The 25,537-nt window shown below is 41.2% G+C and overlaps 1 protein-coding gene across 1 annotated transcript in view; it reads left to right on the top strand.

Annotated features, from left to right (window-relative positions):
* exoc3l2b (exocyst complex component 3-like 2b) overlaps positions 1 to 25,537 on the top strand; it is a 72,320-nt gene that overhangs the window by 32,158 nt on the left and 14,625 nt on the right. The window contains exons 2-6 of the mRNA XM_063016984.1: positions 5,676 to 6,158; positions 7,188 to 7,414; positions 17,905 to 18,559; positions 21,242 to 21,356; positions 25,037 to 25,147. Of these exons, the coding sequence (XP_062873054.1) occupies positions 5,698 to 6,158; positions 7,188 to 7,414; positions 17,905 to 18,559; positions 21,242 to 21,356; positions 25,037 to 25,147 (1,569 nt within the window). The 5' untranslated portion in view covers positions 5,676 to 5,697. The remainder of the gene's footprint in view (positions 1 to 5,675; positions 6,159 to 7,187; positions 7,415 to 17,904; positions 18,560 to 21,241; positions 21,357 to 25,036; positions 25,148 to 25,537) is intronic.

Raw genomic sequence — 25,537 nt, 5'->3', positions numbered from 1 at the left:
AGCAAATTTTGCATGTCATTCGGAAATCAAGGTGCCAGAGTCTGGAGGAAGACTGGGGAGAAGGAAATGCCAAAATGCCTGAAGTCCAGTGTCAAGTACCCACAGTCAGTGATGGTCTGGGGTGCCATGTCAGCTGCTGGTGTTGGTCCACTGTGTTTTATCAAGGGCAGGGTCAATGCAGCTAGCTATCAGGAGATTTTGGAGCACTTCATGCTTCCATCTGCTGAAAAGCTTTATGGAGATGAAGATTTCATTTTTCAGCACGACCTGGCACCTGCTCACAGTGCCAAAACCACTGGTGAATGGTTTACTGACCATGGTATTACTGTGCTCAATTGGCCTGCCAACTCTCCTGACCTGAACCCCATAGAGAATCTGTGGGATATTGTGAAGAGAAAGTTGAGAGACACAAGACCCAACACTCTGGATGAGCTTAAGGCTGCTATCGAAGCATCCTGGGCCTCCATAACACCTCAGCAGTGCCACAGGCTGATTGCCTCCATGCCACGCCGCATTGAAGCAGTCATTTCTGCAAAAGGATTCCCGACCAAGTATTGAGTGCATAACTGAACATAATTATTTGAAGGTTGACTTTTTTTGTATTAAAAACACTTTTCTTTTATTGGTCGGATGAAATATGCTAATTTTTTGAGATTTTGGGTTTTCATGAGCTGTATGCCAAAATCATCAGTATTAAAACAATAAAAGACCTGAAATATTTCAGTTGGTGTGCAATGAATCTAAAATATATGAAAGTTTAATTTTTATCATTACATTATGGAAAATAATGAACTTTATCACAATATGCTAATTCCCTCATATGACAGATGAGGCCATGTCTTACAGAAAGTTGGCACATCCTTGGCATTAAAAAAAAAATACTGGTGAATGTGTATTGACTTTCCATTGAAAAGAGAACCTACTTAGTGTTCATTTGCCAAATACCTAATGATTGATCAGTCCAGCTAAAAGTTAACAGTTAAAAGTGATCAGTCATTTAATAATCAGTCAGTTTAATAATCAGCTGTTGTCTTTAGTTAAACAGTCCAGTTAGGATCAGTGATATTAATTCCATTAGATTACTTTAGGTGTTTCCAGCACATTGCTGTTCAATATTGATCTAATGCCCTATTTTAATTGTATTATTAATTTAAAGCAAGTCTGGTTACTTGCTTTAAGTTAAGTAAAAAATGTATGTACTTTATATTTTTCTATTGTAATGTAAGCCATCATGTGTTATGAAGATAATCTTTCTCAAGCCAAGCAATACAGAAATAAAGCATAGTGTTTATTTAAAGCCGCAATATGTTACTATTTGGAAAAAAACATATAAAGCCTAAGATATTTAAATAAATTCAAAGTGGTTGTTTTGGGTGGTAAAGTAATTACACTGATCAGCCATAACATTAAAACCACCTCCTTGTTTCTACACTCACTGTCCATTTTATCAGCTCCACTTACCATATTGAAGCACTTTGTAGTTCTACAATTACTGACTGTAGTCCATCTGTTTCTTTACATACCTTTCTAGCCTGCTTTCACCCTGTTCTTTAATGGTCAGGACCCCCACAGGACCACTACAGAGCAGGTATTATTTAGGTGGTGGATCATTCTCAGCACTGCACTGACACTGACATGGTGGTGGTGTGTTAGTGTGTGTTGTGCTGGTACGAGTGGATCAGACACAGCAGCGCTGCTGGAGTTCTTAAACACCGTGTCCACTCACTGTCCACTCTATTAGACACTCCTACCTAGTTGGTCCACCTTGTAGATGTAAAGTCAGAGACGATCGCTCATCTATTGCTGCTGTTTGAGTTGGTCGTCTTCTAGACCTTCATCAGTGGTCACAGGACGCTGCCCATGGGACACTGTGGGCTGGACATTATTGGTTGGTGGACTATTCTCAGTCCAGCAGTGACAGTGAGGTGTTTAAAAACTCCAGCAGCGCTGCTGTGTCTGATCCACTCATACCAGCACAACACACACTAACCCACCACCCAAATAATTCCTGCTTTGTGGTGGTCCTGGGAGAGTCCTGACCATTGAAGAACAGCATGAAAGGGGGCTAACAAAGCATGCAGAGAAACATATGGACTACAGTCAGTAATTGTAGAACTACAAAGTGCTTCTATATGGTAAGTGGAGCTGATAAAATGGACAGTGAGTGTAGAAACAAGGAGGTGGTTTTAATGTTATGGATGATTGGTGGATATGCAGTATCACCACTAAACCATTTTTGCTTGGGTGCATCTGGATTAGTCACTATGATACTAGTAGCAATAAACAAGTACTAATTGTTGATCTTTATAATTCAGCCAATGATATTTAGGTATGTTTAGCTAACTGTTTTAGCTCACCTGACAGTTTTGAAATTGACCACTGTCTTTATTCAGTGTTCCCTTCCAACCAATGGCCCAATCACATGTGTCCATGCAAGATGACATTTATATCTGGCAGGTTATATGCTTTCTTCTTTAGTTTATAGACTCTGGGAAAGCCACAGAGTCCATGACATTATGTAATGTCCATTTTTAATGAGCATTGAGGCAGTATCAAGGTTACACCCATGAAACAAATCTACATTTTTTTGTAAATAACTTTACGTAACGAACACATGTTCGACCTAACAGTGCTAAGTGCTATTTTTAAATTCTTTCCACTTGTTTTTGCCCCTTCTGAACAGTCTTGGATGTTGAAATGGTCAGTGACCCATATGGAATAATCATACAGACACATTATTACTCCAAATGTTTAGGAAGCTGCAAACAATAGATCCTCTTCTGGAATTTATGGCTTGCTTACATTGCACACTGAATGTGGCTTCCTAGTTTAAATATTTTCAGTTTACAGAGGCTAGTCAATAGTCAGAAAGAAAAAGTTGGGACAGCATGGAAAATGCAAATAATAAAGAAACACAGAGTTTCTTACATTTATACATTTGTTTTATCTGGTCAACTTCATTTCATTTATTAATAAACATCCATTCCTGCATTTCAGGCCTGCAACACATACCAAAAAAAGTTGGGACAGTAAAGCATTTACCACTTTGTAATGTTGCCATTCCTTTTCACCACAATTAAAAGACGTTTTGGCACCGAGGATACCGAGTGATTTAGTGTTTCAGCTTTTATTTTGTCCCATTCTTCCGCAGCCATGCCTTTGTAATGTGTGCAGCATGTGGTTTTGCATTGTCTTGTTGAAAAATGCATGGACGTCCCTGGAAAAGATGACGTCTTGAAGGCAGCACATGTTGCTCTAAGATCTAAACGCACTGACACAGCCCCATACCATGACAGACCCTGGCTTTTGGACTTGTTGCTGATAACAGTCTGGATGGTCCTTTTTGTCTTTAGTCCGGAGCATGCGGTGTCCATTTTTTTCAAAAAAGACCTGGAATGCTGATTCATCTGACTACAATACACATTTCCACTGTGTGATGGTCCATCCTAGATGCCTCCAGGCCCAGAGTAGTCGACGCCGCTTCTGGACATGGTTAACATAAGGCTTCTTTTTTGCACAGTAAAGTTTTAAGTGGCATTTGTGCATGTAACTCTGTATTGTAGTGCTTGACAAAGGTTTGCCAAAGTAATCCCTCACCCATGTGGTTATATTAGCTATTGTTGAGTGGTGGTTCTGTTGGAGGGATCGAAGTCCTGTTGGAGGGATCGAAGATCAGGGGCGTTCAGCTTAAGCTTGCGCCCTTGGCCTTTACGCACTGAAATTCCTCCTGATTCCTTGATCGTTTAATGATATTATGCACTGTAGAGGGAGAAATATGCAAATCCCTTCCAATCTTTCTTTGAGGTTCATTGTTTTTAAACATTTTAATAATTTTCTCACTGATTTGTTGATAAACTGGAGATCCTCTGATCATCTTTGCTAATCAAAGACTCAGCCTTTCCTGGGTCACCTGTTTGGAATCACATCATTATTTAGTTTCTTCACCTCATTACTTGCCCTAAATTGCCCCGTCCCAACTTCTTTTGGAATGTGTTGCAGGCCTGAAATGCAGAAATGGATGTTTATTAATAAATGAAATTAAGTTGAGCAGACAAAACATGAAATATCTCAGGTTCAAACTGTCTGCAATGAAATAAAAGTCAAAGTAAATGTAAGGAACACTGCATTTTTATTTTATTTCTGATTTGGGGTTGTACAATTAACAAATAACAAGTGACAAATTACTTTATACTCAGGAAGCCTGTCAGTTTATTCAGATCTTAACACATCTGCCTGAAGCAAGCTGACAATCAGCAATACAACAGCTTTATGCTCATATGTAAACACATAAATCTGCAGTTAGGAAGTTGTTCCCTTTACCTGTGTCAACAGTCATAATTAGCACTTATCAGGTGTATTACTATCTATAAAACGTATACCATATGACTAAGGCCTATGAGGCATATCTAGAAAGTATGCATATTCACCTAGATGAGTAAACTATCTATCCTAAAGGCCACTCAAAGCAAATAACCAACCTCCAGGTAGACTGAAGTGGTTAAGAACCTTACAAAAAGGAAGAGATCTGTTATAGATTTGTGTGACTGAACTTGCTATGATATCCATAATTTATAACAGATCATCTTACAAAATGTATCATAAGCAACTTGTTTTCAGAAATTATATGGGATTAATTATTAATCTTTAGTAATCTTTAGTATTTGCCCTCCTTAAGGGCAGCTGTGTGCTGGGAGTGTGACTTTGTAGTGAGAACATTCCTGTTAGTGTATACACCGATCAGCTATAACATTAAAACCACCTCCTTGTTTCTACACTGACTGTCCATTTTATCAGCTCCACTTACCATATAGAAGCACTTTGTAGTTCTACAATTATTGACTGTAGTCCATCTGATTCTCTACATCCCTTTTTAGCTTGCTTCTACCCTGTTCTTCAATGGTCAGGACCCCCACAGGACCACCACAGAGCAGGCATTATTTAGGTGGTGGATCATTCTCAGCACTGCAGTGACACTGACATGGTCGTGGTGTGTTAGTGTGTGTTGTGCTGGTATGAGTGGATAAGACACAGCAACTCCTCACTGTCCCTGCTGGACTGAGAATAGTCCACCAACCAAAACCATCCAGCCAACAGCGCCCCTGGGGCAGCGTCCTGTGACCACTGATGAAGGTCTAGAAGATGACCAACTCAAACAGCAGCAATAGATGAGCGATCGTCTCTGACTTTACATCTACAAGGTCTACCAACAGGGTAGGAGTGTCTAATAGAGTGGACAGTCAGTGGACACAGTATTTTAAAACTCCAGCAGTGCTGCTGTGTCTGATCCACTCATACCAGCACAACACACACTAACACACCACCACCATGTCAGTGTCACTGCAGTGCTGAGAATGATCCACCACCTAAATAATACCTGCTCTGACAAAGTATGTAAAGAAACAAATGGACTACAGTCAGTAATTGTAGAACTAAAAAGTGCTTCTATATGGTAAGTGGAGCTGATAAAATGGACAGTGAGTGTACTTAAAGATCCAGTTTACCATATCTTTGCAAATGTATTAAAAAATGTACAGTTATATGAATAGATATCGCTGCATTTCTCAAAGGTTACAGACTTCTGTGCCAGAAATGTTAGCTTAGCCTCCGATGGCTCAATCTGTTTGCAGTCAAAAAGATCAATAACATGTCTTTCTAATGACTGATTATCATTTTAGGGATCGTCTTCCAGGCCGAAGCATGCCCATCCTTAAGAACCTCCCGGCTCGGCTGAAGGGGAGCAAGATAAACTTGGATTCGGAGAACACTCATAGTGAGCTAATTCTTCGTAAAATGAGCCTCAACCACAACCCGTTCGAGCAGAATGGCTCAGATGAAGAGTGGGCTAAGAACAATGGTGGCTCACTCCTGGACGGTGACGCACCCAGAGACAGGAACCCATTTGATGATGAGGAGGATGAAAACGAAGCTAATGAAGTAAGGCGTGGAAGCTCAAGAAAGAGTGGTTCTATCAAAGGAACACTGGACCGTATCAAAGGTGCGTCCCCGCTCAAGACCCTGGGCAAGCTGGGCAAGGGCCTGCGCATGTCGGGCAGAAGTAAGGGCAGCCCCACTCCTTCTCCACAGGGATCAGTTGGTTACCCTTCACCTATGGAGAAGAAGAAGAAGGGCAGACGGAGTTCAGAAGGGAGTCTTTTAAGGTACTGATGTGGGGGTTGTTTTTTATAATACCCGTTATGTGTGCACCAAATACTCTGCCTGGCCAAAAAAAAAGGTCACACACTCTAATATTTGGTTGGACCGCCTGTAGCTTTGATTACGGCACGCATTCGCTGTCGCATCGTTTCCACAAGCTTCTGCAATGTCACAACATTTATTTCTGCCTAGAGTTGCATACATTTTTCTCCAAGATCTTGTATTGATGATGGGAGATCTGGACCACTGCGCAAAGTCTTCTCCAGCACATCCCAAAGATTCTCAATGGGGTTCAGGTCTGGACTCTGTGGTGGCCAATCCATGTGTGAAAATGATGTCTCATGCTCCCTGAACCACTCTTTCACATTTTCAGCCCGATGAATCCTGGCATTGTCATCTTGGAATATGCCCGTGCCATCAGGGAAGAAAAAATCCATTGATGGAATAACCTGGTCGTTCAGTATATTCAGGTAGTCAGCTCAGCTGACCTCATTCTTTGGGCACATAACGTTGCTGAACCTAGACCTGACCGACTGCAGCAACCCCAGATCACAGCACTGCCCCCACAGGCTTGTACGGTAGGCACTAGGCATGATGGGTGCATCACTTCAGTCACCTCTCTTCTTACCCCGATGCGACCATCACTCTGGAACAGGGTTAATCTGGACTCATCAGACCACATGACCTTCTTCCATTGCTCCAGAGTCCGATCTTTATGCGCCCTAGCAAATTGAAGCCGTTTTTGCTGGTTAGCCTCACTGACAAGTGGTTTTCTTAAGGCTGCACAGCTGTTTAGTCCCAATCCCTTGAGTTCACTTCATTCCACTATTTGAGTGCCTGTACAGACATAATCACCCATGCAGTAATTATCCAATGGGAGGCGTACCTATTTGCTTAGTTAAATCCAGGCAGTATATATCAAGCCAGATTTCTTGTACTCATTGTGTTGATCCTGTTCAGATTCTAGCATAATGGCTAATCATGACAGCATACTAGAGAAGTATGAGATGATATCTTGGTTTGTTCCCTTGCAGATTTGCTGGCAAATACAGAGAGAGCCTCCGTAAAGAAAGTTTGCCCAATGGAGACTTGTGCTCAGAGAGCGATGCTGATTCAACCAGCCGCAGACTTTCCTTACTAAAGATCGTCAGTAGGGGCAAGCAAAAAAGGGAGTCCTTGGGCAACTGCTCAGGGTCACCTGGGGCTGAGGAAGAGCCAGTTGAGGAAGTCCCAGAAGTCAAACCTAGGGAGCCACTCTCAGGTAGGAACACCCTGTTTCGAATCTCGGCTCTGCCACCGGTCGGCTGGGTGCCATCTAGCGGGGACAATTGGCAGTGCATGCAGCAGCAACTGTGTGGGTGTCTTCAAACCTGGGTGGGGTCTTCAAATGCTGTGCAAGGACCCTGGTTAGCAGATAGAGGCACCTGTGCACACTGATCAGCCATATCATTAAAACCACCTCCTTGTTTCTACACACATTGTCCATTTTATCAGCTCCACCTACCATATAGAAGCACTTTGTAGTTCTACAATTACTGACTGTAGTCCATCTGGTGTGTAGTGACATGGTGGTGGTGTGTTAGTGTGTGTTGTGCTGGTATGAGTGGATCAGACACAGCAGCACTGCTAGAGTTTTTAAATACCGTGTCCACTCACTGTCCACTCTATTAGACACTCCTACCTAGTTGATCCACCTTGTAGATGTAAAGTCAGAGACGATCGCTCATCTATTGCTGCTGCTTGAGATGGTCATCTTCTAGACAGACCTTCATCAGTGGTCACAGGACTCTGCCCATGGGGAGCTGTTGGCTGGATATTTTTGGTTGGTGGATTATTCTCAGTCAAGCAGGGACAGTGAGGTGTGTAAAAACTCCAGCAGCGCTGCTGTGTCTTATCCAATCATACCAGCACAATGTCAGTGTCACTGCAGTGCTGAGAATGATCCACCACTCAAATAATACCTACTCTGTGGGGGTCCTGACCATTGAAGAACAGGGTGAAAGGGGGCTAACAAAGCATGCAGAGAAACAGATGGGCTACAGTCAGTAATTGTAGAGCTACAAAGTGCTTCTATATGGTAAGTGGAGCTGATAAAATGGACAGTGAGTGTAGAAACAAGGAGGTGGTTTTAATGTTATGGCTGATCAATGGATATAGGCTAGTGTTTTAAGAATGGTAATGTTGAAGATATAGAAGTGTCCAGACATAGTAGACAAAGTAGTTACTGAATAATTTTGTTATTAAATAATCAACTTTGATACAAAAACTGACTAAAAGTTATATCCAAAGTCTAGATTTATACTGTGCAAGCGGTCAGAAACAAGTACAAAGTCTATGTGCTTGGCTGGACCTGCATACCCACGTCATAAGCAGGTTTTGTGCAGGTTGGCATGTTCATATTAGATAACAGCCTTTAAGAGGGCTTGTTCTGGCAGGATTCAGAATGGCCAGGGCCCCACAACTGATAGGCGCATTTGATAAGTAAAGAATGTGAAGTTAATCCGTATTAAATAGACATAGAGGATAAATTTACTTTAAAGGTTTTAACCTTTATAGTAAAAGTAAGGTTTTAAATGTCACCCATAAGTGTTCATGTGTACAGTGGAAATAAATGTGCTTGTTTGTTGGGCCATTAGAATAGGTGACTGATTGTATATAATGGTGACATGCATTCCAGCTTTTAATCCAAGCATGTTCCATGCTGATGTACTCTAAGGCATAATCATTTGCACTGCTGCTCGTGAACCCTGAAAGAACATCATATCACCGTATCAACGTATCACCTCGTTCACCTCTATTACACAATATGGGCTCTCAGGACTAAACGCCTCACAGATCATCTCATTTATGCAAGTATAATATGACTACAAAAAGAAAATTGTGAAAGAGGAATTTGTGTAAAGAGGAACTGGGTATCTGCATCCCCCTATGTCAAGTTTGGCCACGTCTCAGCTTTCTTTCAGTGGGGTAGGGAGGGTGACGAGCTGCTGCTTTCCATTCCACAGCTGACACAGCACAAAATGCCCCTTTTATTTGTATGTTTAGCCACATAATGTCGATGGGAAAACCTTACAGTCACGCTGGTTTCCACACAGCTCGACACGCTGCTCAGAGCAGACAGCAGGAGTCCTCAGTTTTAAATAATATGAGGTGCTTATTCATTATATTAATGGTTTTGAACTTTACACAATACTATTTTTTTACTTTGACGTGATACATGAGAAAGTAAACAATGTGCACAATAGTGCTTATTTTTGCAGACAATTTAAATGACAAAGGAAAACAAAGTTCTGCAAAGGCAGCTGTTCTCAAGAGGCAGCACATTCATTTCTGATTTTACAGAAAGAATGAAAGTACTTCTTGTAGCATTACAGACTAGATGCCAATTTTAATAACAGGAAATAAGGACTTCATGTCTCAAGAGTTCATGTCTGGAAGGTTTAAACAATATAAAACAAATAAAATGATTTGAACTGTTTTTTTCATACTGAAGGTTTTTGCTTAATAAGGTTCAAATGTCCTGGGTGTGAAGCTGTGAAAAAGTTTAGATGTGTCCACAGAGATACACTGTACACCGATTATGCATAACATTATGACCACCTTCCTAATATTGTGTTGGTCCCCCTTTTGCTGCCCCGCACACAACAAACTGCGATGCACTGTGTATTCTGACACCTTTCTATCAGAACCAGCATTAACTTAATAACTTCAGCAATTTGAGCTACAGTAGCTGTTGGATCGGACCACGCGGGCCAGCATTTGCTGTCCACGTGCATCAGTGAGCCTTGGCTGCCCAAGACCCTGTCGCCGGTTTACCACTGTTCCTTCCGTGGATCACTTTTGATAGATACTGACCATTGCAGACCGCACACCCCACACAAGATGCTATGACCCAGACGTCTAGCCATCACAATTTGGCCCTTGTCAAACTCGCTCGAATCCTTACACTTGTCCATTTTTCCTGCTTCTAATACATCAACTTTGAGGATAAAATTTTCACTTGCTGCCTAATATATCCCACCCACTAACAGGTGCCGTGATGAAGAGATAATCAGTGTTATTCACTTCACCCGTCAGTGCTCATAATGTTATGCCTGGTCAGTGTATTAGCTCATGCTTTGGCATCAGGTTTAAAACTACTCTAAAATCCTGGATTGTATAAGATATGACATTTTTATTCCTACACACTGTCATATCTTATTTATCATATATGGCAAAATTATTAATTCGGGTCCTTTAGCCACACCCATTTCCAGACACTTTATATTTGTTGCAACAGCCTTACCTCAAACCCAGTGAACACCTTTGGGATAAATTGGAACTTCAACTGCTTCATATTGTTCTACTCCATATCTTGGAATGTGATATCCAATAGGCTCATGGTCACATTAGCCATAACATTAAAACCACCTCCTTGTTTTTACACTCACTGTCCATTTTATCAGCTCCACTTACCATATGGGAGCACTTTGTAGTTCTACAATTACTGACTGTAGTCTGCCTGTTTTTCTGCATGCTTTGTTAGCCCCCATTCATGCTGTTCTCTAATGGTCAGGACTCTCCCAGGACCACTACAGAGCAGGTATTGTTTAGGTGGTGGATCATTCTCAGCACTGCAGTGACACTGACATGGTGGTGGTGTGTTAGTATGTTGTTCTGGTATGAGTGGATACGACACATCAATGCTGATGGAGTTTTTAAACACCTCACTGTCACTGCTGGACTGAGAATAGTCCACCAACCAAAAATATCCAGCCAACATCGCCCCATGGGCAGCGTCCTGTGATCACGGACGAAGGTCTAGATGATGACCAACTCTAACAGCAGCAATACAGCTGCTGTTTAACAGCATGTAAATGACTCTGGAAATGATTCTGTGGTCTTATTAGATGGAAATTGAACTTATTAGGCAGAACAGCAAACGCCATGCCTGGCTAATCTCATCCTGTCACTAAAACATTGTGGTGGCAACAACATACTATATACCGTACTATACCATTCTTAGTGACTGGAACAATGAGAAGTCAGGGATGGATGAATGCAGCCAAATACAGAAACCTTCTCTTCAGAGTGCACCTGATCTCAGACAAGGTGACATTCACCTTTCAACAGCCAAAACAATAATTGAGTAGCTTTAGTGCAAGTCTCTGAATGTCCTTTAGTGGCCCAGACTCAAACGCCACCAAACATCTAGTCATCTAGGATTTTAGTCTTTGATTTTCGACTAATTAAAAAACACTCATTGTTTTTGAACATGTTCACAATGTGTAATTATGTGTTAAGTGCAAATTGATTAGCAAATGTGTTTTCTCTCACCTGTTCACAACATACCTGGCTTTAATTTAATTCACAGTTTCTAGAGTTCTTTGTTTAATGGGATAGGCAGTAGTTAATCCATGTGGATAAGCCAGTTATCAAGATGGTTACACCAGAAGGTAGTAAATTATTTCCAGACCTAATTAAAGTACAGTCTGTGACCCTTAACCATAAAACTATAACTGCAGATTATAACTGCAGATAAAAAAAAAAAACTTATGACTGTGGCCACCATGGAAACAATGTCAAAGAACAATCTGTGTAATCAATATAGTAATAAATGTGTTATAGTGTTACACCCATTTAGCAGTGTTGCCTACCTCGTGTCCTTAAGAGTAAATATCACACAATGTTAATTTAAACCAACTTTTACATACAGTATGTTTAAACTACTTTTAACTTTTAAAAAGTTGGGATATAAAATAAAAACACACTGTTTCTTACATTTACTTTTATTTGATTGCAGACAGGATGAACCTGAGATATTTCATGTTTTGTCTGCTCAACTTTATTTCATTTATTAATAAACATCCATTTTTGCATTTCAGGCCTGCAACACATTGCAAAAAAGTTGTGACGGGGGCAATTTAGGGCTAGTAATGAGGTGAAAAAACTATAAAATGATGTGATTCCAAACAGGTGATGTCAACAGGCGATTGTAATCATGGTTTGAGTCTTTGATGAGCAAAGATGACCAGAGGATCTCCAGTTTATCAACAAATGCATGAGAAAATTATTGAAATATTTATAAACAAAGTAACTCAAAGTAAGATTGGAAGGGATTTGCATATTTCTCCCTCTACAGTGCATAATATCATTAAACCATTCAAGGAATCAGGAGAAATTTTAGTGCGTAAAGGCCAAGAACGCAAGCTTAAGCTGAACGCCTGTGATCTTTGTTCCCTCAGACGGCACTGCATCAAGAACCTCCACTCAACAATAGCTGATATAACCACATGGGTGAGGGATTACTTTGACAAATTTTTGTCAAGCACTACAATACAGAGTTACAAACACAAATGCTACTTAAAACTTCACTGTGCAAAAAAGAAGCCTTATGTTAACCATGTCCAGAAGCTGCGTCGACTTCTCTGGGCTCAGAGACATCTGGGATGGACCATCACACAGTGGAAACGTGTATTGTGGTCAGATGAATCAGCAATCCAGGAAAGAATAGACGCCGTGTGCCTCGGACCAAAGACGTAAAGGACCATCCAGACTGTTATCAGCAACAAGTCCAAAAGCCAGGGTCTGTCATGGTATGGGACTGTGTCAGTGCCCTTGTCAAAGGTCATTTACACTTCTGTGATGGCAGCATTAATGCAAAAAAGTACATTGAGATCTTAGAGCAACATGTGCTGCCTTCAAGACGTCATCTTTTCCAGGGACGTCCATGCATTTGCAATGCAAAACCACATGCTGCACACATTACAAAGGCATGGCTGTGGAAGAAGAGGGTACGGGTACTGGACTGGCCTGCCTGCAGTCCTGACCTCTTCCCAATAGAGTATGTGTGGAGAATTTTGAAAGGAAAAATGCGACAACGACGACCCCGTACTGTTGCACATCTTAAGACACTTGCACATCACTTGGTATCCTCAGTAACCTTGGTGTGGGGAAAAGGAATGGTAACATTACAAAGTGGTAAACGCTTTACTCTCCCAACTTTTTTTGGAATGTGTTGCAGGCCTTTATTAATAAATGAAATGAAGTTGAGCAGATAAAACATGAAATATCTCAGGTTCATCCCTTCTGCAATTAAATAAAAGTCAAAGTAAATGTAAGAAACTTCGTGTTGTTTTATTATTTGCATTTTGGGTTGTATTATTAAGTCGATTCTGACTCCTGGTTACCATATGGATAGTGTTACTCCAGAACATTCTGTCCTCTGTTTGGGTCAGCAGGCTTTTTAATGGCTTGTTCGTTGTTCCTCATATTGTATCAATCCATCTTATTGCTGGCTGTCCAATTCCCTTTTTACCTACATGTGAAAGGGGTCACACAGTGTAAGGTGGGGCATGCTTTCCATAAAAACTCCATATAAAACCCTGAACACTGTACGTCTACATTGATCAAGACTGGGAGCATGACCAATTTGTCCTGAGTCGGGTTCATGTCAGTCTGCACCCAGCCAAAAGCTCTCTAATGACAGGAGTGGCTGAGGAAGGAAAACACCCTTTATGTCTAAATGCCTGGATCTACTCAAAAGCATAAAACAGCTCCAGAAGTAAAGGGGACAAGCTCAGTCTAGCCCAGAGACACTAGACACCACTGTTGAACTTACCAGCTGAGCCAGTGGGGGTTTGGGGATCAGGGAAGCAATAAAAACACTCCCCTACTCACTTTTAAAGAATAATATTTATCCAGCCAGATACCTATTTGATTGAGAACGGTAGAGAGAGTTAAAAAAAAAGGGGTTAGTGTTAGGTCCGCTTTTGAGTCATTCCTTATGCCAGCTGAACAGTTAGTAAAACAAAGACTGGAGAGAAATTACTTAATTAAGTTAATCGGATGAATGAGGAAAAATGTCATACCTTTGGCCACAGACTTTGTGGATCAGGTTCCTGCCCAGAACTCTGGACTGGACAGTCATTTCTTTATAGTGGCAGAATGGCAGCTACATGTGGCACTGATTACGCTGGTGCTTATGATGTGTAAATTGATATTTTCCTTACTCATCAGATTGGATGGCATACTCTGCTAGAAGAATGTAAATGCAAACACACAGTTTCCCACAATTATTGGTTGTCTGTGAGGCTTATTCAGGAAATTATACATCGCTCTTGATGCTATTTCACCATAGGAAAGGCGGTGTATTATTACTTGAATGTAAGGCAAGTGCCTTTGCAAACAAAGACCAAGTGTTTTTCTCAAACATAACTCAACCTTGCTCCTCATGTTTGGCCATCGTCCATATTTTAATAACTCTGGAATAAACCATGAGAACTCCACACATCTCTCAACATCTGCCAATTGAGACTCAAAGAGTTTTCAAGGGCAAACGTTACAGGTTCTTGCATAGAGATTGAGATTTTATCTCCCTCTTCAGGCTTGCCTGAGCAAAAAGGTTTATGATCAGTGTCACTTTATTATGCTGCCCCACCCCCTTAATGACGTTTTGTCCTTGGTTTGAAGCTTTAATGGCTTTAGCTTGTTCGGTTTTCAATGGGAGGTGGCTTATCATTTCTGACTCAAGAACAAGTAGCTCACTCATTTTCCAATCCCTTTTGCTCTGTAACAGTTATTAGACTATCTGCATTGTCTTTTTTATACATTATTCGAATGAGTTGGTACATCCGCTCTGGGCATTATAATTTGTAGTGGCATTGAATAGTCCACAAAGTTGAATCAGTTCATCTGGACACAAGTTTGTTGTAGAGATACGTTTCGTCACTCATCCAAGTGACTTCTTCAGTCTGAGCTTAGACTAAAGAAGTCACTTGGATGAGTGACGAAACGTATCTCTACAACAACCTTGTGTCCAGATGAACTGATTCAACTTTGTGGATGTGTGTACCTGGATTATTGAGCATGCATCAAGAGATGGCATGGAATAGGTTACTAGGAGTAATGGAATGGTTTGACACTATTTCCTCAAATGGGACAAGGGCAGATGAGCTGGGAGCCAACCAATCTACCCCTGAAATTGAATTCTACAGTACCTACAGTATGTAGATTCCTCAGAGTCAGAGCCTGTTATTGAAATTCTGCCTGCCCTTCAGGGGGGCTAAACAGAATTTATATAAGAGGTCCAGCTATGAGAAAGCTGATATGTTGTAAGAAGTCTACTACAGGTTATTCATGCACAGACAGAGGACATCATAGTCGTTTATTCAAGGTCATTCGCCTTCTCGTTAAGTGAATGATAGAACCAGGGATAGACTTTTTAACATATATTACCATAGCTTCACTTACCATACAGTGTATCACAAAAGTGAGTACACCCCTCACATTTCTGCAGATATTTAAGTATATCTTTTCATGGGACAACACTGACAAAATGACACTTTGACACAATGAAAAGTAGTCTGTGTGCAGCTTATATAACAGTGTAAATTTATTCTTCCCTCAAAATAACTCAATATACAGCCATTAATGTCTAAACCACCGGCAACAAAAGTGAGTACACCCCTAAGAGACTAAACCCCTAAATGTCCAAATTGAGCACTGCTTGTCATTTTCCCTCCAAAATGTCATGTGATTTGTTAGTGTTACTAGGTCTCAGGTGTGCATAGGGAGCAGGTGTGTTCAATTTAGTAGTACAGCTCTCACACTCTCTCATACTGGTCACTGAAAGTTCCAACATGGCACCTCATGGCAAAGAACTCTCTGAGGATCTTAAAAGACGAATTGTTGCGCTACATGAAGATGGCCAAGGCTACAACACCCTGAAACTGAGCTGCAGCACAGTGGCCAAGATCATCCAGCGTTTTAAAAGAGCAGGGTCCACTCAGAACAGACCTCGCGTTGGTCGTCCAAAGAAGCTGAGTGCACGTGCTCAGCGTCACATCCAACTACTGTCTTTGAAAGATAGGCGCAGGAGTGCTGTCAGCATTGCTGCAGAGATTGAAAAGGTGGGGGGTCAGCCTGTCAGTGCTCAGACCATACGCCGCACACTACATCAAATTGGTCTGCATGGCTGTCACCCCAGAAGGAAGCCTCTTCTGAAGTCTCTACACAAGAAAGCCTGCAAACAGTTTGCTGAAGACATGTCAACAAAGGACATGGATTACTGGAACCATGTCCTATGGTCTGATGAGACCAAGATTAATTTGTTTGGTTCAGATGGTCTCAAGCATGTGTGGCGGCAATCAGGTGAGGAGTACAAAGATAAGTGTGTCATGCCTACAGTCAAGCATGGTGGTGGGAATGCCATGGTCTGGGGCTGCATGAGTGCAGCAGGTGTTGGGGAGTTACATTTCATTGAGGGACACATGAACTCCAATATGTACTGTGAAATACTGAAGCAGAGCATGATCCCCTCCCTCTGGAAACTGGGTCGCAGGGCAGTGTTCCAGCATGATAATGACCCCAAACACACCTCTAAGACGGCCACTGCTTTATTGAAGAGGCTGAGGGTAAAGGTGATGGACTGTCCAAGCATGTCTCCAGACCTAAACCCAATAGAACATCTTTGGGGCATCCTCAAGCGGAAGGTGGAGGAGCGCAAAGTCTCGAATATCCGCCAGCTCCATGATGTCGTCATGGAGGAGTGGAAAAGCATTCCAGTGGCAACCTGTGAAGCTCTGGTAAACTCCATGCCCAGGAGAGTTAAGGCAGTTCTGGGAAATAATGGTGACCACACAAAATATTGACACTTCAGGAACTTTCACTAAGGGGTGTACTCACTTTTGTTGCCGGTGGTTTAGACATTAATGGCTGTATATCGAGTTATTTTGAGGGAAGAATAAATTTACACTGTTATATAAGCTGCACACAGACTACTTTTCATTGTGTCAAAGTGTCATTTTGTCAGTGTTGTCCCATGAAAAGATATACTTAAATATCTGCAGAAATGTGAGGGGTGTACTCACTTTTGTGATACACTGTATAGAAGCACTTTGAAGTTCTACAATTACTGACTGTAGTCCATCTATTTCTCTTTCTATACCGCTACATTTCTCTACATAATAATAGGTATTATTTAGGTGGATGATTCTCGGCACTGCAGTGATAATGACATGGTGGTGGTGTGTTAGTGTGTGTTGTGCTGGTATGAGTGGATCAGACACAGCAGCGCTGCACTCACTGTCCACTCTATTAGACACTCCTACCTAGTTGGTCCACCTTGTAGATGTAAAGTCAGAGACGATCGCTCATCTATTGCTGCTGTTTGAGTCGGTCATCTTCTAGACCATCAGTGGTCACAGGACACAACCCACAGGGCGCTGTTGGATGGATATATTTTTGGTTGGTGGACTATTCTCAGTCCAGCAGTGACAGTGAGGTGTTTAAAAAGTCCATCAGCGCTGTCTGTGGGATTTAGTGCCCACTCAAACAAAAGAGCATTTGTGACATCAGACGCCAATAATGGATGGAAAGGTAGGCTTGCAGTTCTGATTGTTCTGATTCATCCCATAGGTGTTTTGTTGGGTCGAGGTCAGGGTTCTGTGCAGGCCACTGGACTTTCTCCATACTACATGTCAGACCATGTCTTCATGGACTCTGTATTGTGTACAGGGCATGTCAGAGTCATGCTGGAATAGGAAATGTCACCCCACAAAGACATATCCTTGGGCAAACCATTTTTACATTCAAGTTACAATGGATAGACTTGCTGTGGCACCTTTTTTACAGATTTTTAAAATATGTTGTGACTATTTAAGTTGTCTTTTAAAATTTGTAGGTCTTCCCTGTTTGCTAATGGACATTCCCCATGAAACTCCATCTCATTTTACTTTCTTTTTCTTCTTCTTTTTTAATTTGCATGTTTAGTACTGGAGATCCTGCAGCTGGTTACCAAGCGAGACTTGTTCCTGGCAGACACCCACATTCTTGAGTTAGAACAGGAGTGTATGGAGGTATCCACCCCACCAGCAGGAGCTGCTGAAGACCTCACCAGCCCTAGCAGCAAAGACAGCAGTCGGCGCAAAGCCAAGGACGTCGAGCTGTTGTACGAGGCCCTGCAGAAGGAGCTATGGAACGTGGTCCGGGAGTCCCTGCGCACTCCCACTGCCGGGCCTAATCTAGGCCTGGTGGTTCAGGTTCTCCAGCAGGAGGAGCAAGCTGACCGGGACTGGGCCATGAAGGAAAGCTTTGTCCCGGGAGGACCACGGCCCAGGGAGCTGAGAAAGCGCTGGAAGGAGGCTGTAACTGAAGCTGCTGATGAGAATCTTCCCAAGACTGACATGATGCTGGCAGGTGAGCTCGCGGCATACCTGGACAAGTTGAGGATCCGCATGGTGGAGGATCTGGGTGCAGCACGTCGGAACGTGGTGTCCGTGTATCCCGCTGATTACGACGCCTTTCAGGTGTACGCACACAGCTACCACTTGGCAGTGACTCGCCGACTGCAGAACATCACTAGTGGAGAATTGCAGATTTCAGACATCTACGCACTTTTAGACTGGCTCTACAACATCTACGATAGGTATAAAGCTTCCTTTATAACATCCAATATTTCCTACAACCCCAAATCAGTAAAAGTTGTGACAGCATGGATAATGCAAATACATTTACTTCGACTGTTATTTGATTGCAGACAGGATGAACCTGAGATATTTCATGTTTTATCTGCTCAACGTCATTTTATTTATTAATAAACATCCGTTCCTGCATTTCAGGCCTGCAACACATTCCAAAAAAAAGTTGGGACAGTAAAGCATTTACCACTTTTTAATGTTGCTTGTCGGATACCAAGCGATTTAGTGTTTCAGGTTTTAGCTTCCTGCAAACACGTCTTAAGATGTGCAACAGTATGGGGTCATCATTGTCGATTTTTTTGTTTCAAAAGGCCAGTCCAGTACCCTCTTCTTCCCAGCCATGCCTTTGTAATGTGTGCAGCATGTGGATTTGCATTGTCTTGTTGAAAAATGCATGGACGTCCCTGGAAAAGATGACGTCTTGAAGGCAGCACATGTTGCTCTAAGATCTCAATGTACTTTTCTTGCATTAATGCTGCCATCACAGAAGTGTAACTGACCTTTACCAAGGACACTGACACAGCCCCATACCATGACAGACCCTGGATTTTGGACTTGTTGCTGATAACAGTCTGGATGGTCCTTTTCGTGTTTGGTCGCACACGGCGTCCATTTTTTCCAAAAAAAAACCTGGAATGCAGATTCATCTGACCACAATACACGTTTCCACTGTGTGATGGATGCCTCCGAGCCCAGAGACGTTGACGCCGCTTCTGGACATGGTTTTTTTTTTTGCATAGTAAGTGCAAAATGGCATTTGTGCATGTAACTCTGTATTGTCGTGCTTGACAAAGGTTTGCCAAAGTAATCCCTCACCCATGTGGTTATATCAGCTATTGTTGAGTGGCGGTTCTTGATGCAGTGCCGTCTGAGGGATTGAAGCTTGCACCCTTGGCCTTTACACACTGAAATTCCTCCCGATTCCTTGAATGGTTTAACGATATTATGCACTGTAGAGGGAGAAATATGCAAATCCCTTCCAATCTTTCTTTGAGGTACATTGTTTTTAAACATTTCAATCATTTTCTCACACATTTGTTGACAAACTGGAGATCCTCTGATCATCTTTGCTCATCAGAGACTCAGCCTTTCTTGGATGCTGCTTTTGTACCAAACCATGATTACAATCACCTGTTTGGAATCACATCATTATTTAGTTTTTTCACCTCATTAGTAGCTCTAAATTGCCCCTGTCCCAACTTTTTGGAATATGTTGCAGGCCTGAAATGCAGGAATGGAGGTATATTTACAAATGAAATGCAGTTGAGCAGATAACACATGAAACATCTTGGGTTCAAACTGTCTGCAATGAAATAAAAGTCAAAGTAAATGTAAGGAACTCTGCATTTTTATTTTATTTGCATTTTCCACACTGTCCCAAATTTTTCTAATTTGGGGTTGTAAAAGGATTGTCAGGAAATTGACTGGGCAATGCAAGAAAAATCTTGGGGTTGCTGTCTTATTTAAATGTTGAGATTTGTTGACATGCTTGACCCATGAAATGTAATTCACCTGTAATATGTCCTGGTACGATAGCTTCATTCATTCATTCATTGTGAGGATTATCAGGATTGCAGTGGGTACAATTCATTGGGTGGAAGGTAGGAGACACCCTGGGCAGGTCGCCAGTCTATCACAGGGCAAACAGACACACATTAATTCCTAGAGCAGTTGTAGTAGCTCCAGTTCACCTGGCTGCATGTCTTTGGACTGTGGGAGGAAACTGGATCATGGGTGAAACCCACACAGAGACGGGGAAAACATGCAAACTCCACACAGAAAGGACCCAGATTGCTTCACTTGGGCATCAAACCCAAAACCTTTTTGCTGTGAGGCGATGGTGCTACCCTCCGACCCCTGTCCACTGCCAACATTGGGCATGTGAGCATCTGAACTGGGGAGCACATGGCACCAGGACGCACTATGTTAAGAAGGCAAGCCGGGGAAGGCAGTGTGATGCTTTGGGCATTGTTCTGCTGGGAAACCTTTGGTCCTGCCATCCATGTGGATGTTACTTTGACACGTACTACCTACCTAAGCATTGTTGCAGACCATGTACACCCTTACATGGAAACAGTATTTCCTGATGGCTGTGGCCTCTTTTAGCAGGATAATGCGCCCTGCCACAAAGCAAAAATGCTTCAGGAATGGTTTGAGGTGTTGACTTGGCCTCCAAATTCCCCAGATCTCAATCCAATCGAGCATCTGTGGGATGTGCTGGACAAACAAGTCTGATCAATGGAGGCCCCACCTCACAACTTAGGAGGAGTTAAAGGATCTGCTGGTAACATCTTGGTGCCAGATACCACAGCACACCTTTAGGGGTCTAGTGGAGTTCATGCCTCGATGGGTCAGGGCTGTTTTGGCAGCAAAATGGGGACCAACACAATATTAGGAAGGTGGTCATAATGTTATGATTTTGTTCTTTGTTGTCATGGTGGTTGATTTATAGTTCCTGAGCAAGATGATATTACTTGTCAGGCTAAGCAGGAATTTTAGTAAACATTATTATTGATATGCACTTGTTGATAAATCTGAAAACATGGTGTCCCACCCTTCCTTTCATTTCAAATGTTTCATGTCACACGCTGTCCGGTCTCACAGATTGATTCTTCTTGTTGTTCCTGCAGGGACGTCCTTGGAACAGTGAGCATAACCTCACCCATCAACCGCTCTCTGCTCGGCCCACTACTGCCAACAGAGATGGTGGAGAAGCTCGAGCTGGATTGTCTCAATTATGTCAGGGTAGGTCAAAAATAGGCCCGAATGTCCTACGCATTTCCCCATCACCAGGTCCGTAATGTCACTGTTATCTTCCCATTCAGCGGAAAAGGGTGCATCTAGAAAACGTCATGTTCAGAATGTGGGGTGACTGGTCAGTAGGACCTGAACGACCAGTTAGATTGCTATTTTAGGGTCAGGTCAGGGTTGTTCTTTTCACAATAAACAACACACAATAGGTGTCAATCTAGGAGCAAAGCATTTCCTTATGAAAATATGTAGCCTGAGTGAGAGTTTTTGCAGGTATGAGACCCTGTGTCCACTGAAGTACAAAATGTGAGTTCAGTTTAAAGGTTATGATTCATTGTTTATTGTGGCAACACCAAGCTATTTGTTATAAGTTTCCACTGCAGATCAGCTTAGAACAGGTCCCAGATTTTCCATTATAGTTTTATCCTGGTCAGGGTAGAGCTGTGCGATATATTTTAGCTTATATTGTTTAAGTTATCTTAAAAACACAAAATACTGTAGTACTGATAAATTCTGACTAAGTACAGTGTTTATATTTTGTACTATTGTAAGGCTGTAGTTGTATTCATATTGTATTCATAATATTTATATCAAACAAACCAGCAGAATCTCACAATCACATTTTACTTCAAATAAACGAGAAAAATAAAAAAAGTCCAGAAAAAATTCAGTATTTGATAATGCTTTGCTATCATTGCAAAATGAAAGTGCACAATAAACAGCATAACCACAACCCAGATCAACCACACAGCAGCATAAAATCATAACCGCTGCTTACCTGAGCTTCTCTTCTTCAAATTGAGAACATATATCCTATATAATCAATTTTTTTTCTTCTTGGAGGCCATTTTGTATGTTTTCAGAATATAAAAAGCTGAAACTGGTAATTCGTTCACTAAGTTGTCACTTATACAACAACCAATGAAGAGAGAGATTGAAATTCCGGCCAATATCTAAATTCGGAAGCTGATTGGTTTATACATCTGAATCTCTTTAACAAATGAACTGAAACACAGTGAGCAAAACGAATGAATCTTTACCATAGATAAGAGCACAGCTCCCTGAATCGATTCCAATGACCGATTTGTTTGAAAAGAGTTGTTTCTGACTTGATGACTCAGTGATTCAGTTTCCCTGTGTGTGCATGCACGCGCCCACCCGCTCATACGCACAGGAAAGCATTCCACGCAGCGCTTTTATGCTTTGTTTCAAATGTTCTCAAATGGTAATGTGTATTCTACGCATACTCGATATATCGAATATGGTCATTTTCACCATTGTGTAAAAATTAATATCGAATATATTGATATTTGCGATATACCGCCCAGCCCTAGGTCAGGGTAGCAGTTGGTCTAGAACTTATCCTGGAAAATTGCAGGGTCATTACACAGTTAGCAAACCAATACCTTATGATATTTTTAAAATATTTTAACTAATAGCAATAAAAATAAAAGCAAAGTGGGACTTTTTGTCACTCACCTACACCTAGAGGCAATTTAGTGGCCAAGGTGACCAAACCATTCACCTTCTGCTTGCTTTTAGAGGTGAAAGATAATCAAAATACCCCAACAAACCCCAAACAGACACAGGGAGGCAGTCCGACCTCCTACAGAGTCGTGGTTTGAATCCTTGGTGTTACGCGGCACCCACACTTTGCCAAACAGGCATCATATCATTACATAAATTACATAAATATTTTTAAGTAATTAGTGCTATTTACTTTATTTTACTATTAACTTAATGGTACTGCTAGTAGAGTGAGTACCACACAGCAGTATGTTTTCTGTGCATCTGGGTTCAAACCTCATCACCAAACCTGATCTGCTTAGCTTTAGTACAGAATCATACAGGAACTACATTGTCTGCTCTGTGCGAGTGAGTGAGTATATGTGGGTAAAATTCTGCATTGGGGGATCAAGGAACACTGTCTTAATTGTTGAATTGACCCAGCATTATCAAAATAAAGCAGTTAGTTTAAATACATATGTAATAGGGCTGGCACAGATCCGATACTCTGTATCGGTATCGGTCCGATATTGGCCCAAATCACTGGATCGGAAGGAAAAAAACGTGTAATCCGATCCGATACTGTTGCTTAATGTAAATAACACTTAATGTAAATAAGGCCATTGTTTCTGTGTAAAACAAATAACACACAAAGATTTGTTTATTGCCACTCACTCGGCAACTGCCGTAACAAGGTGCATCTTGATGACATCATTAACATGTGCCACTGATCTACAACTCATCTGCAACAGCCATTCAGAAATTTAAACTCACTAATCTACTTAAACTTTTAGCATTTTAAAAATCATCTACTACTGCCACATCTAAACACACTGTTTAAACACAATAAAAATCATCTACTACTGCCACATCTAAACACACTGTTTAAACACAATAAAAATCATCTACTACTGCCACATCTAAAAACACTGTTTAAACACAATAAAAATCATCTACTACTGCCACATCTAAACACACTGTTTAAACACAATAAAAAATCATCTACTACTGCCACATCTAAAAACACTGTTTAAACACAAAAATCATCTACTACTGCCACATCTAAAAACACTGTTTAAACACAATAAAAAATCATCTACTACTGCCACATCTAAGCACACTCTTTAAACACAATAAAAAATCATCTACTACTGCCACATCTAAACACACTGTTTAAACACAATAAAAAATCATCTACTACTGCCACATCTAAAAACACTGTTTAAACACAATAAAAATCATCTACTACTGCCACATCTAAACACACTGTTTAAACACAATAAAAATCATCTACTACTGCCTCATCTAAACACACTGTTTAAACACAATAAAAATCATCTACTACTGCCACATCTAAACACACTGTTTAAACACAATAAAAAATCATCTACTACTGCCACATCTAAAAACACTGTTTAAACACAATAAAAATCATCTACTACTGCCACATCTAAACACACTGTTTAAACACAATAAAAATCATCTACTACTGCCACATCTAAACACACTGTTTAAACACAATAAAAAATCATCTACTACTGCCACATCTAAAAACACTGTTTAAACACAATTAAAATTACTTTATAAATGCTAAATCATTCACCTGAGATAAAGAAAATCTGTCCTGCCCTGGCTTGGAGATCTCTCACATCCTCAACGATTAATCCATTAGTGTTATGAAATAAAACAAACTACACCATTTTCCGTTTAGTCACAGATGTACTCATCAAAATCCAGCAGGGTTTAATAATCTAAAAACGTGACAAAACTCAACCAAACTCTGCGTCAGTTCTTATTGGTCCATCGCGTTTGATTGACATCCACATCTTCCAATTGTAGACACTTTGGACAACACGCCGTAAAGCGAGATGTGTCACGTGAACAACAGCTCGAGCACAAGTGAAACAGTCTGAGCATTGTTATTTAGATAGCTAGTTTAGCCATGGTGCATTAAGACATGTATTATTACTGCTTAGTTGTTTGAGAGGAGAAATGACGTATCGGATTGGTATCGGTATCAGCAGATACTCAATTTGCAGTATCGGTATCGGACATAAAAAAGTGATATCGAGCCAGCCCTAATATGTAAATTAGTACAGATATTTACTTACTTCGATACCAATGTTATTATTATATTATAATTTATTCAATTTAATGTTGTTTTTCAGGGGAGAGTAACCAGTGAACTCTCTCAGGTGTTGGATGAGGAAGAGAAGAGATGGTTAGAAACGCTGCACATCGAGGAGTATCAGATTTCACTCGCCAATGCAGTTATTCAGGTCAGCACTGGAAACTTGAAGCTTATCTTTAAAAGATCAAACTTGACCTAATATTGACTTAATATTTATTTGCCCATTTTCTGTATGGCCACTATGATTTTGTTATCTCATTCTGTTGTGAAAGCTTAGCAAAGCTATACTGTCAATAGCATTTCCATACCTCCGTCAATATATTCAAGTCAACTACTCAGGTGGCGCAGTGGTAAAGAACGCGTCGGTACGAAACTCAGCTCTGCAATCCGGCTGGGCTGGGTGTGTAAATAACCAACGATTGGCTGTTGCTCATACAGGGTGGGAGCCGGACAGGGAGCCCCTCATAACTGAGACAATTACAACCTCTGCTGGCTGATTGATGGTGTCTGCACAGAGTCGAGGAATAATACGTTGATC

Source organism: Trichomycterus rosablanca, chromosome 20, assembly GCF_030014385.1.
Source record: "Trichomycterus rosablanca isolate fTriRos1 chromosome 20, fTriRos1.hap1, whole genome shotgun sequence".
NCBI lineage: Eukaryota > Metazoa > Chordata > Actinopteri > Siluriformes > Trichomycteridae > Trichomycterus > Trichomycterus rosablanca.
Note: the sequence above shows the minus strand (reverse complement) of the source record. Positions and strands in the feature narration are given on the sequence as shown.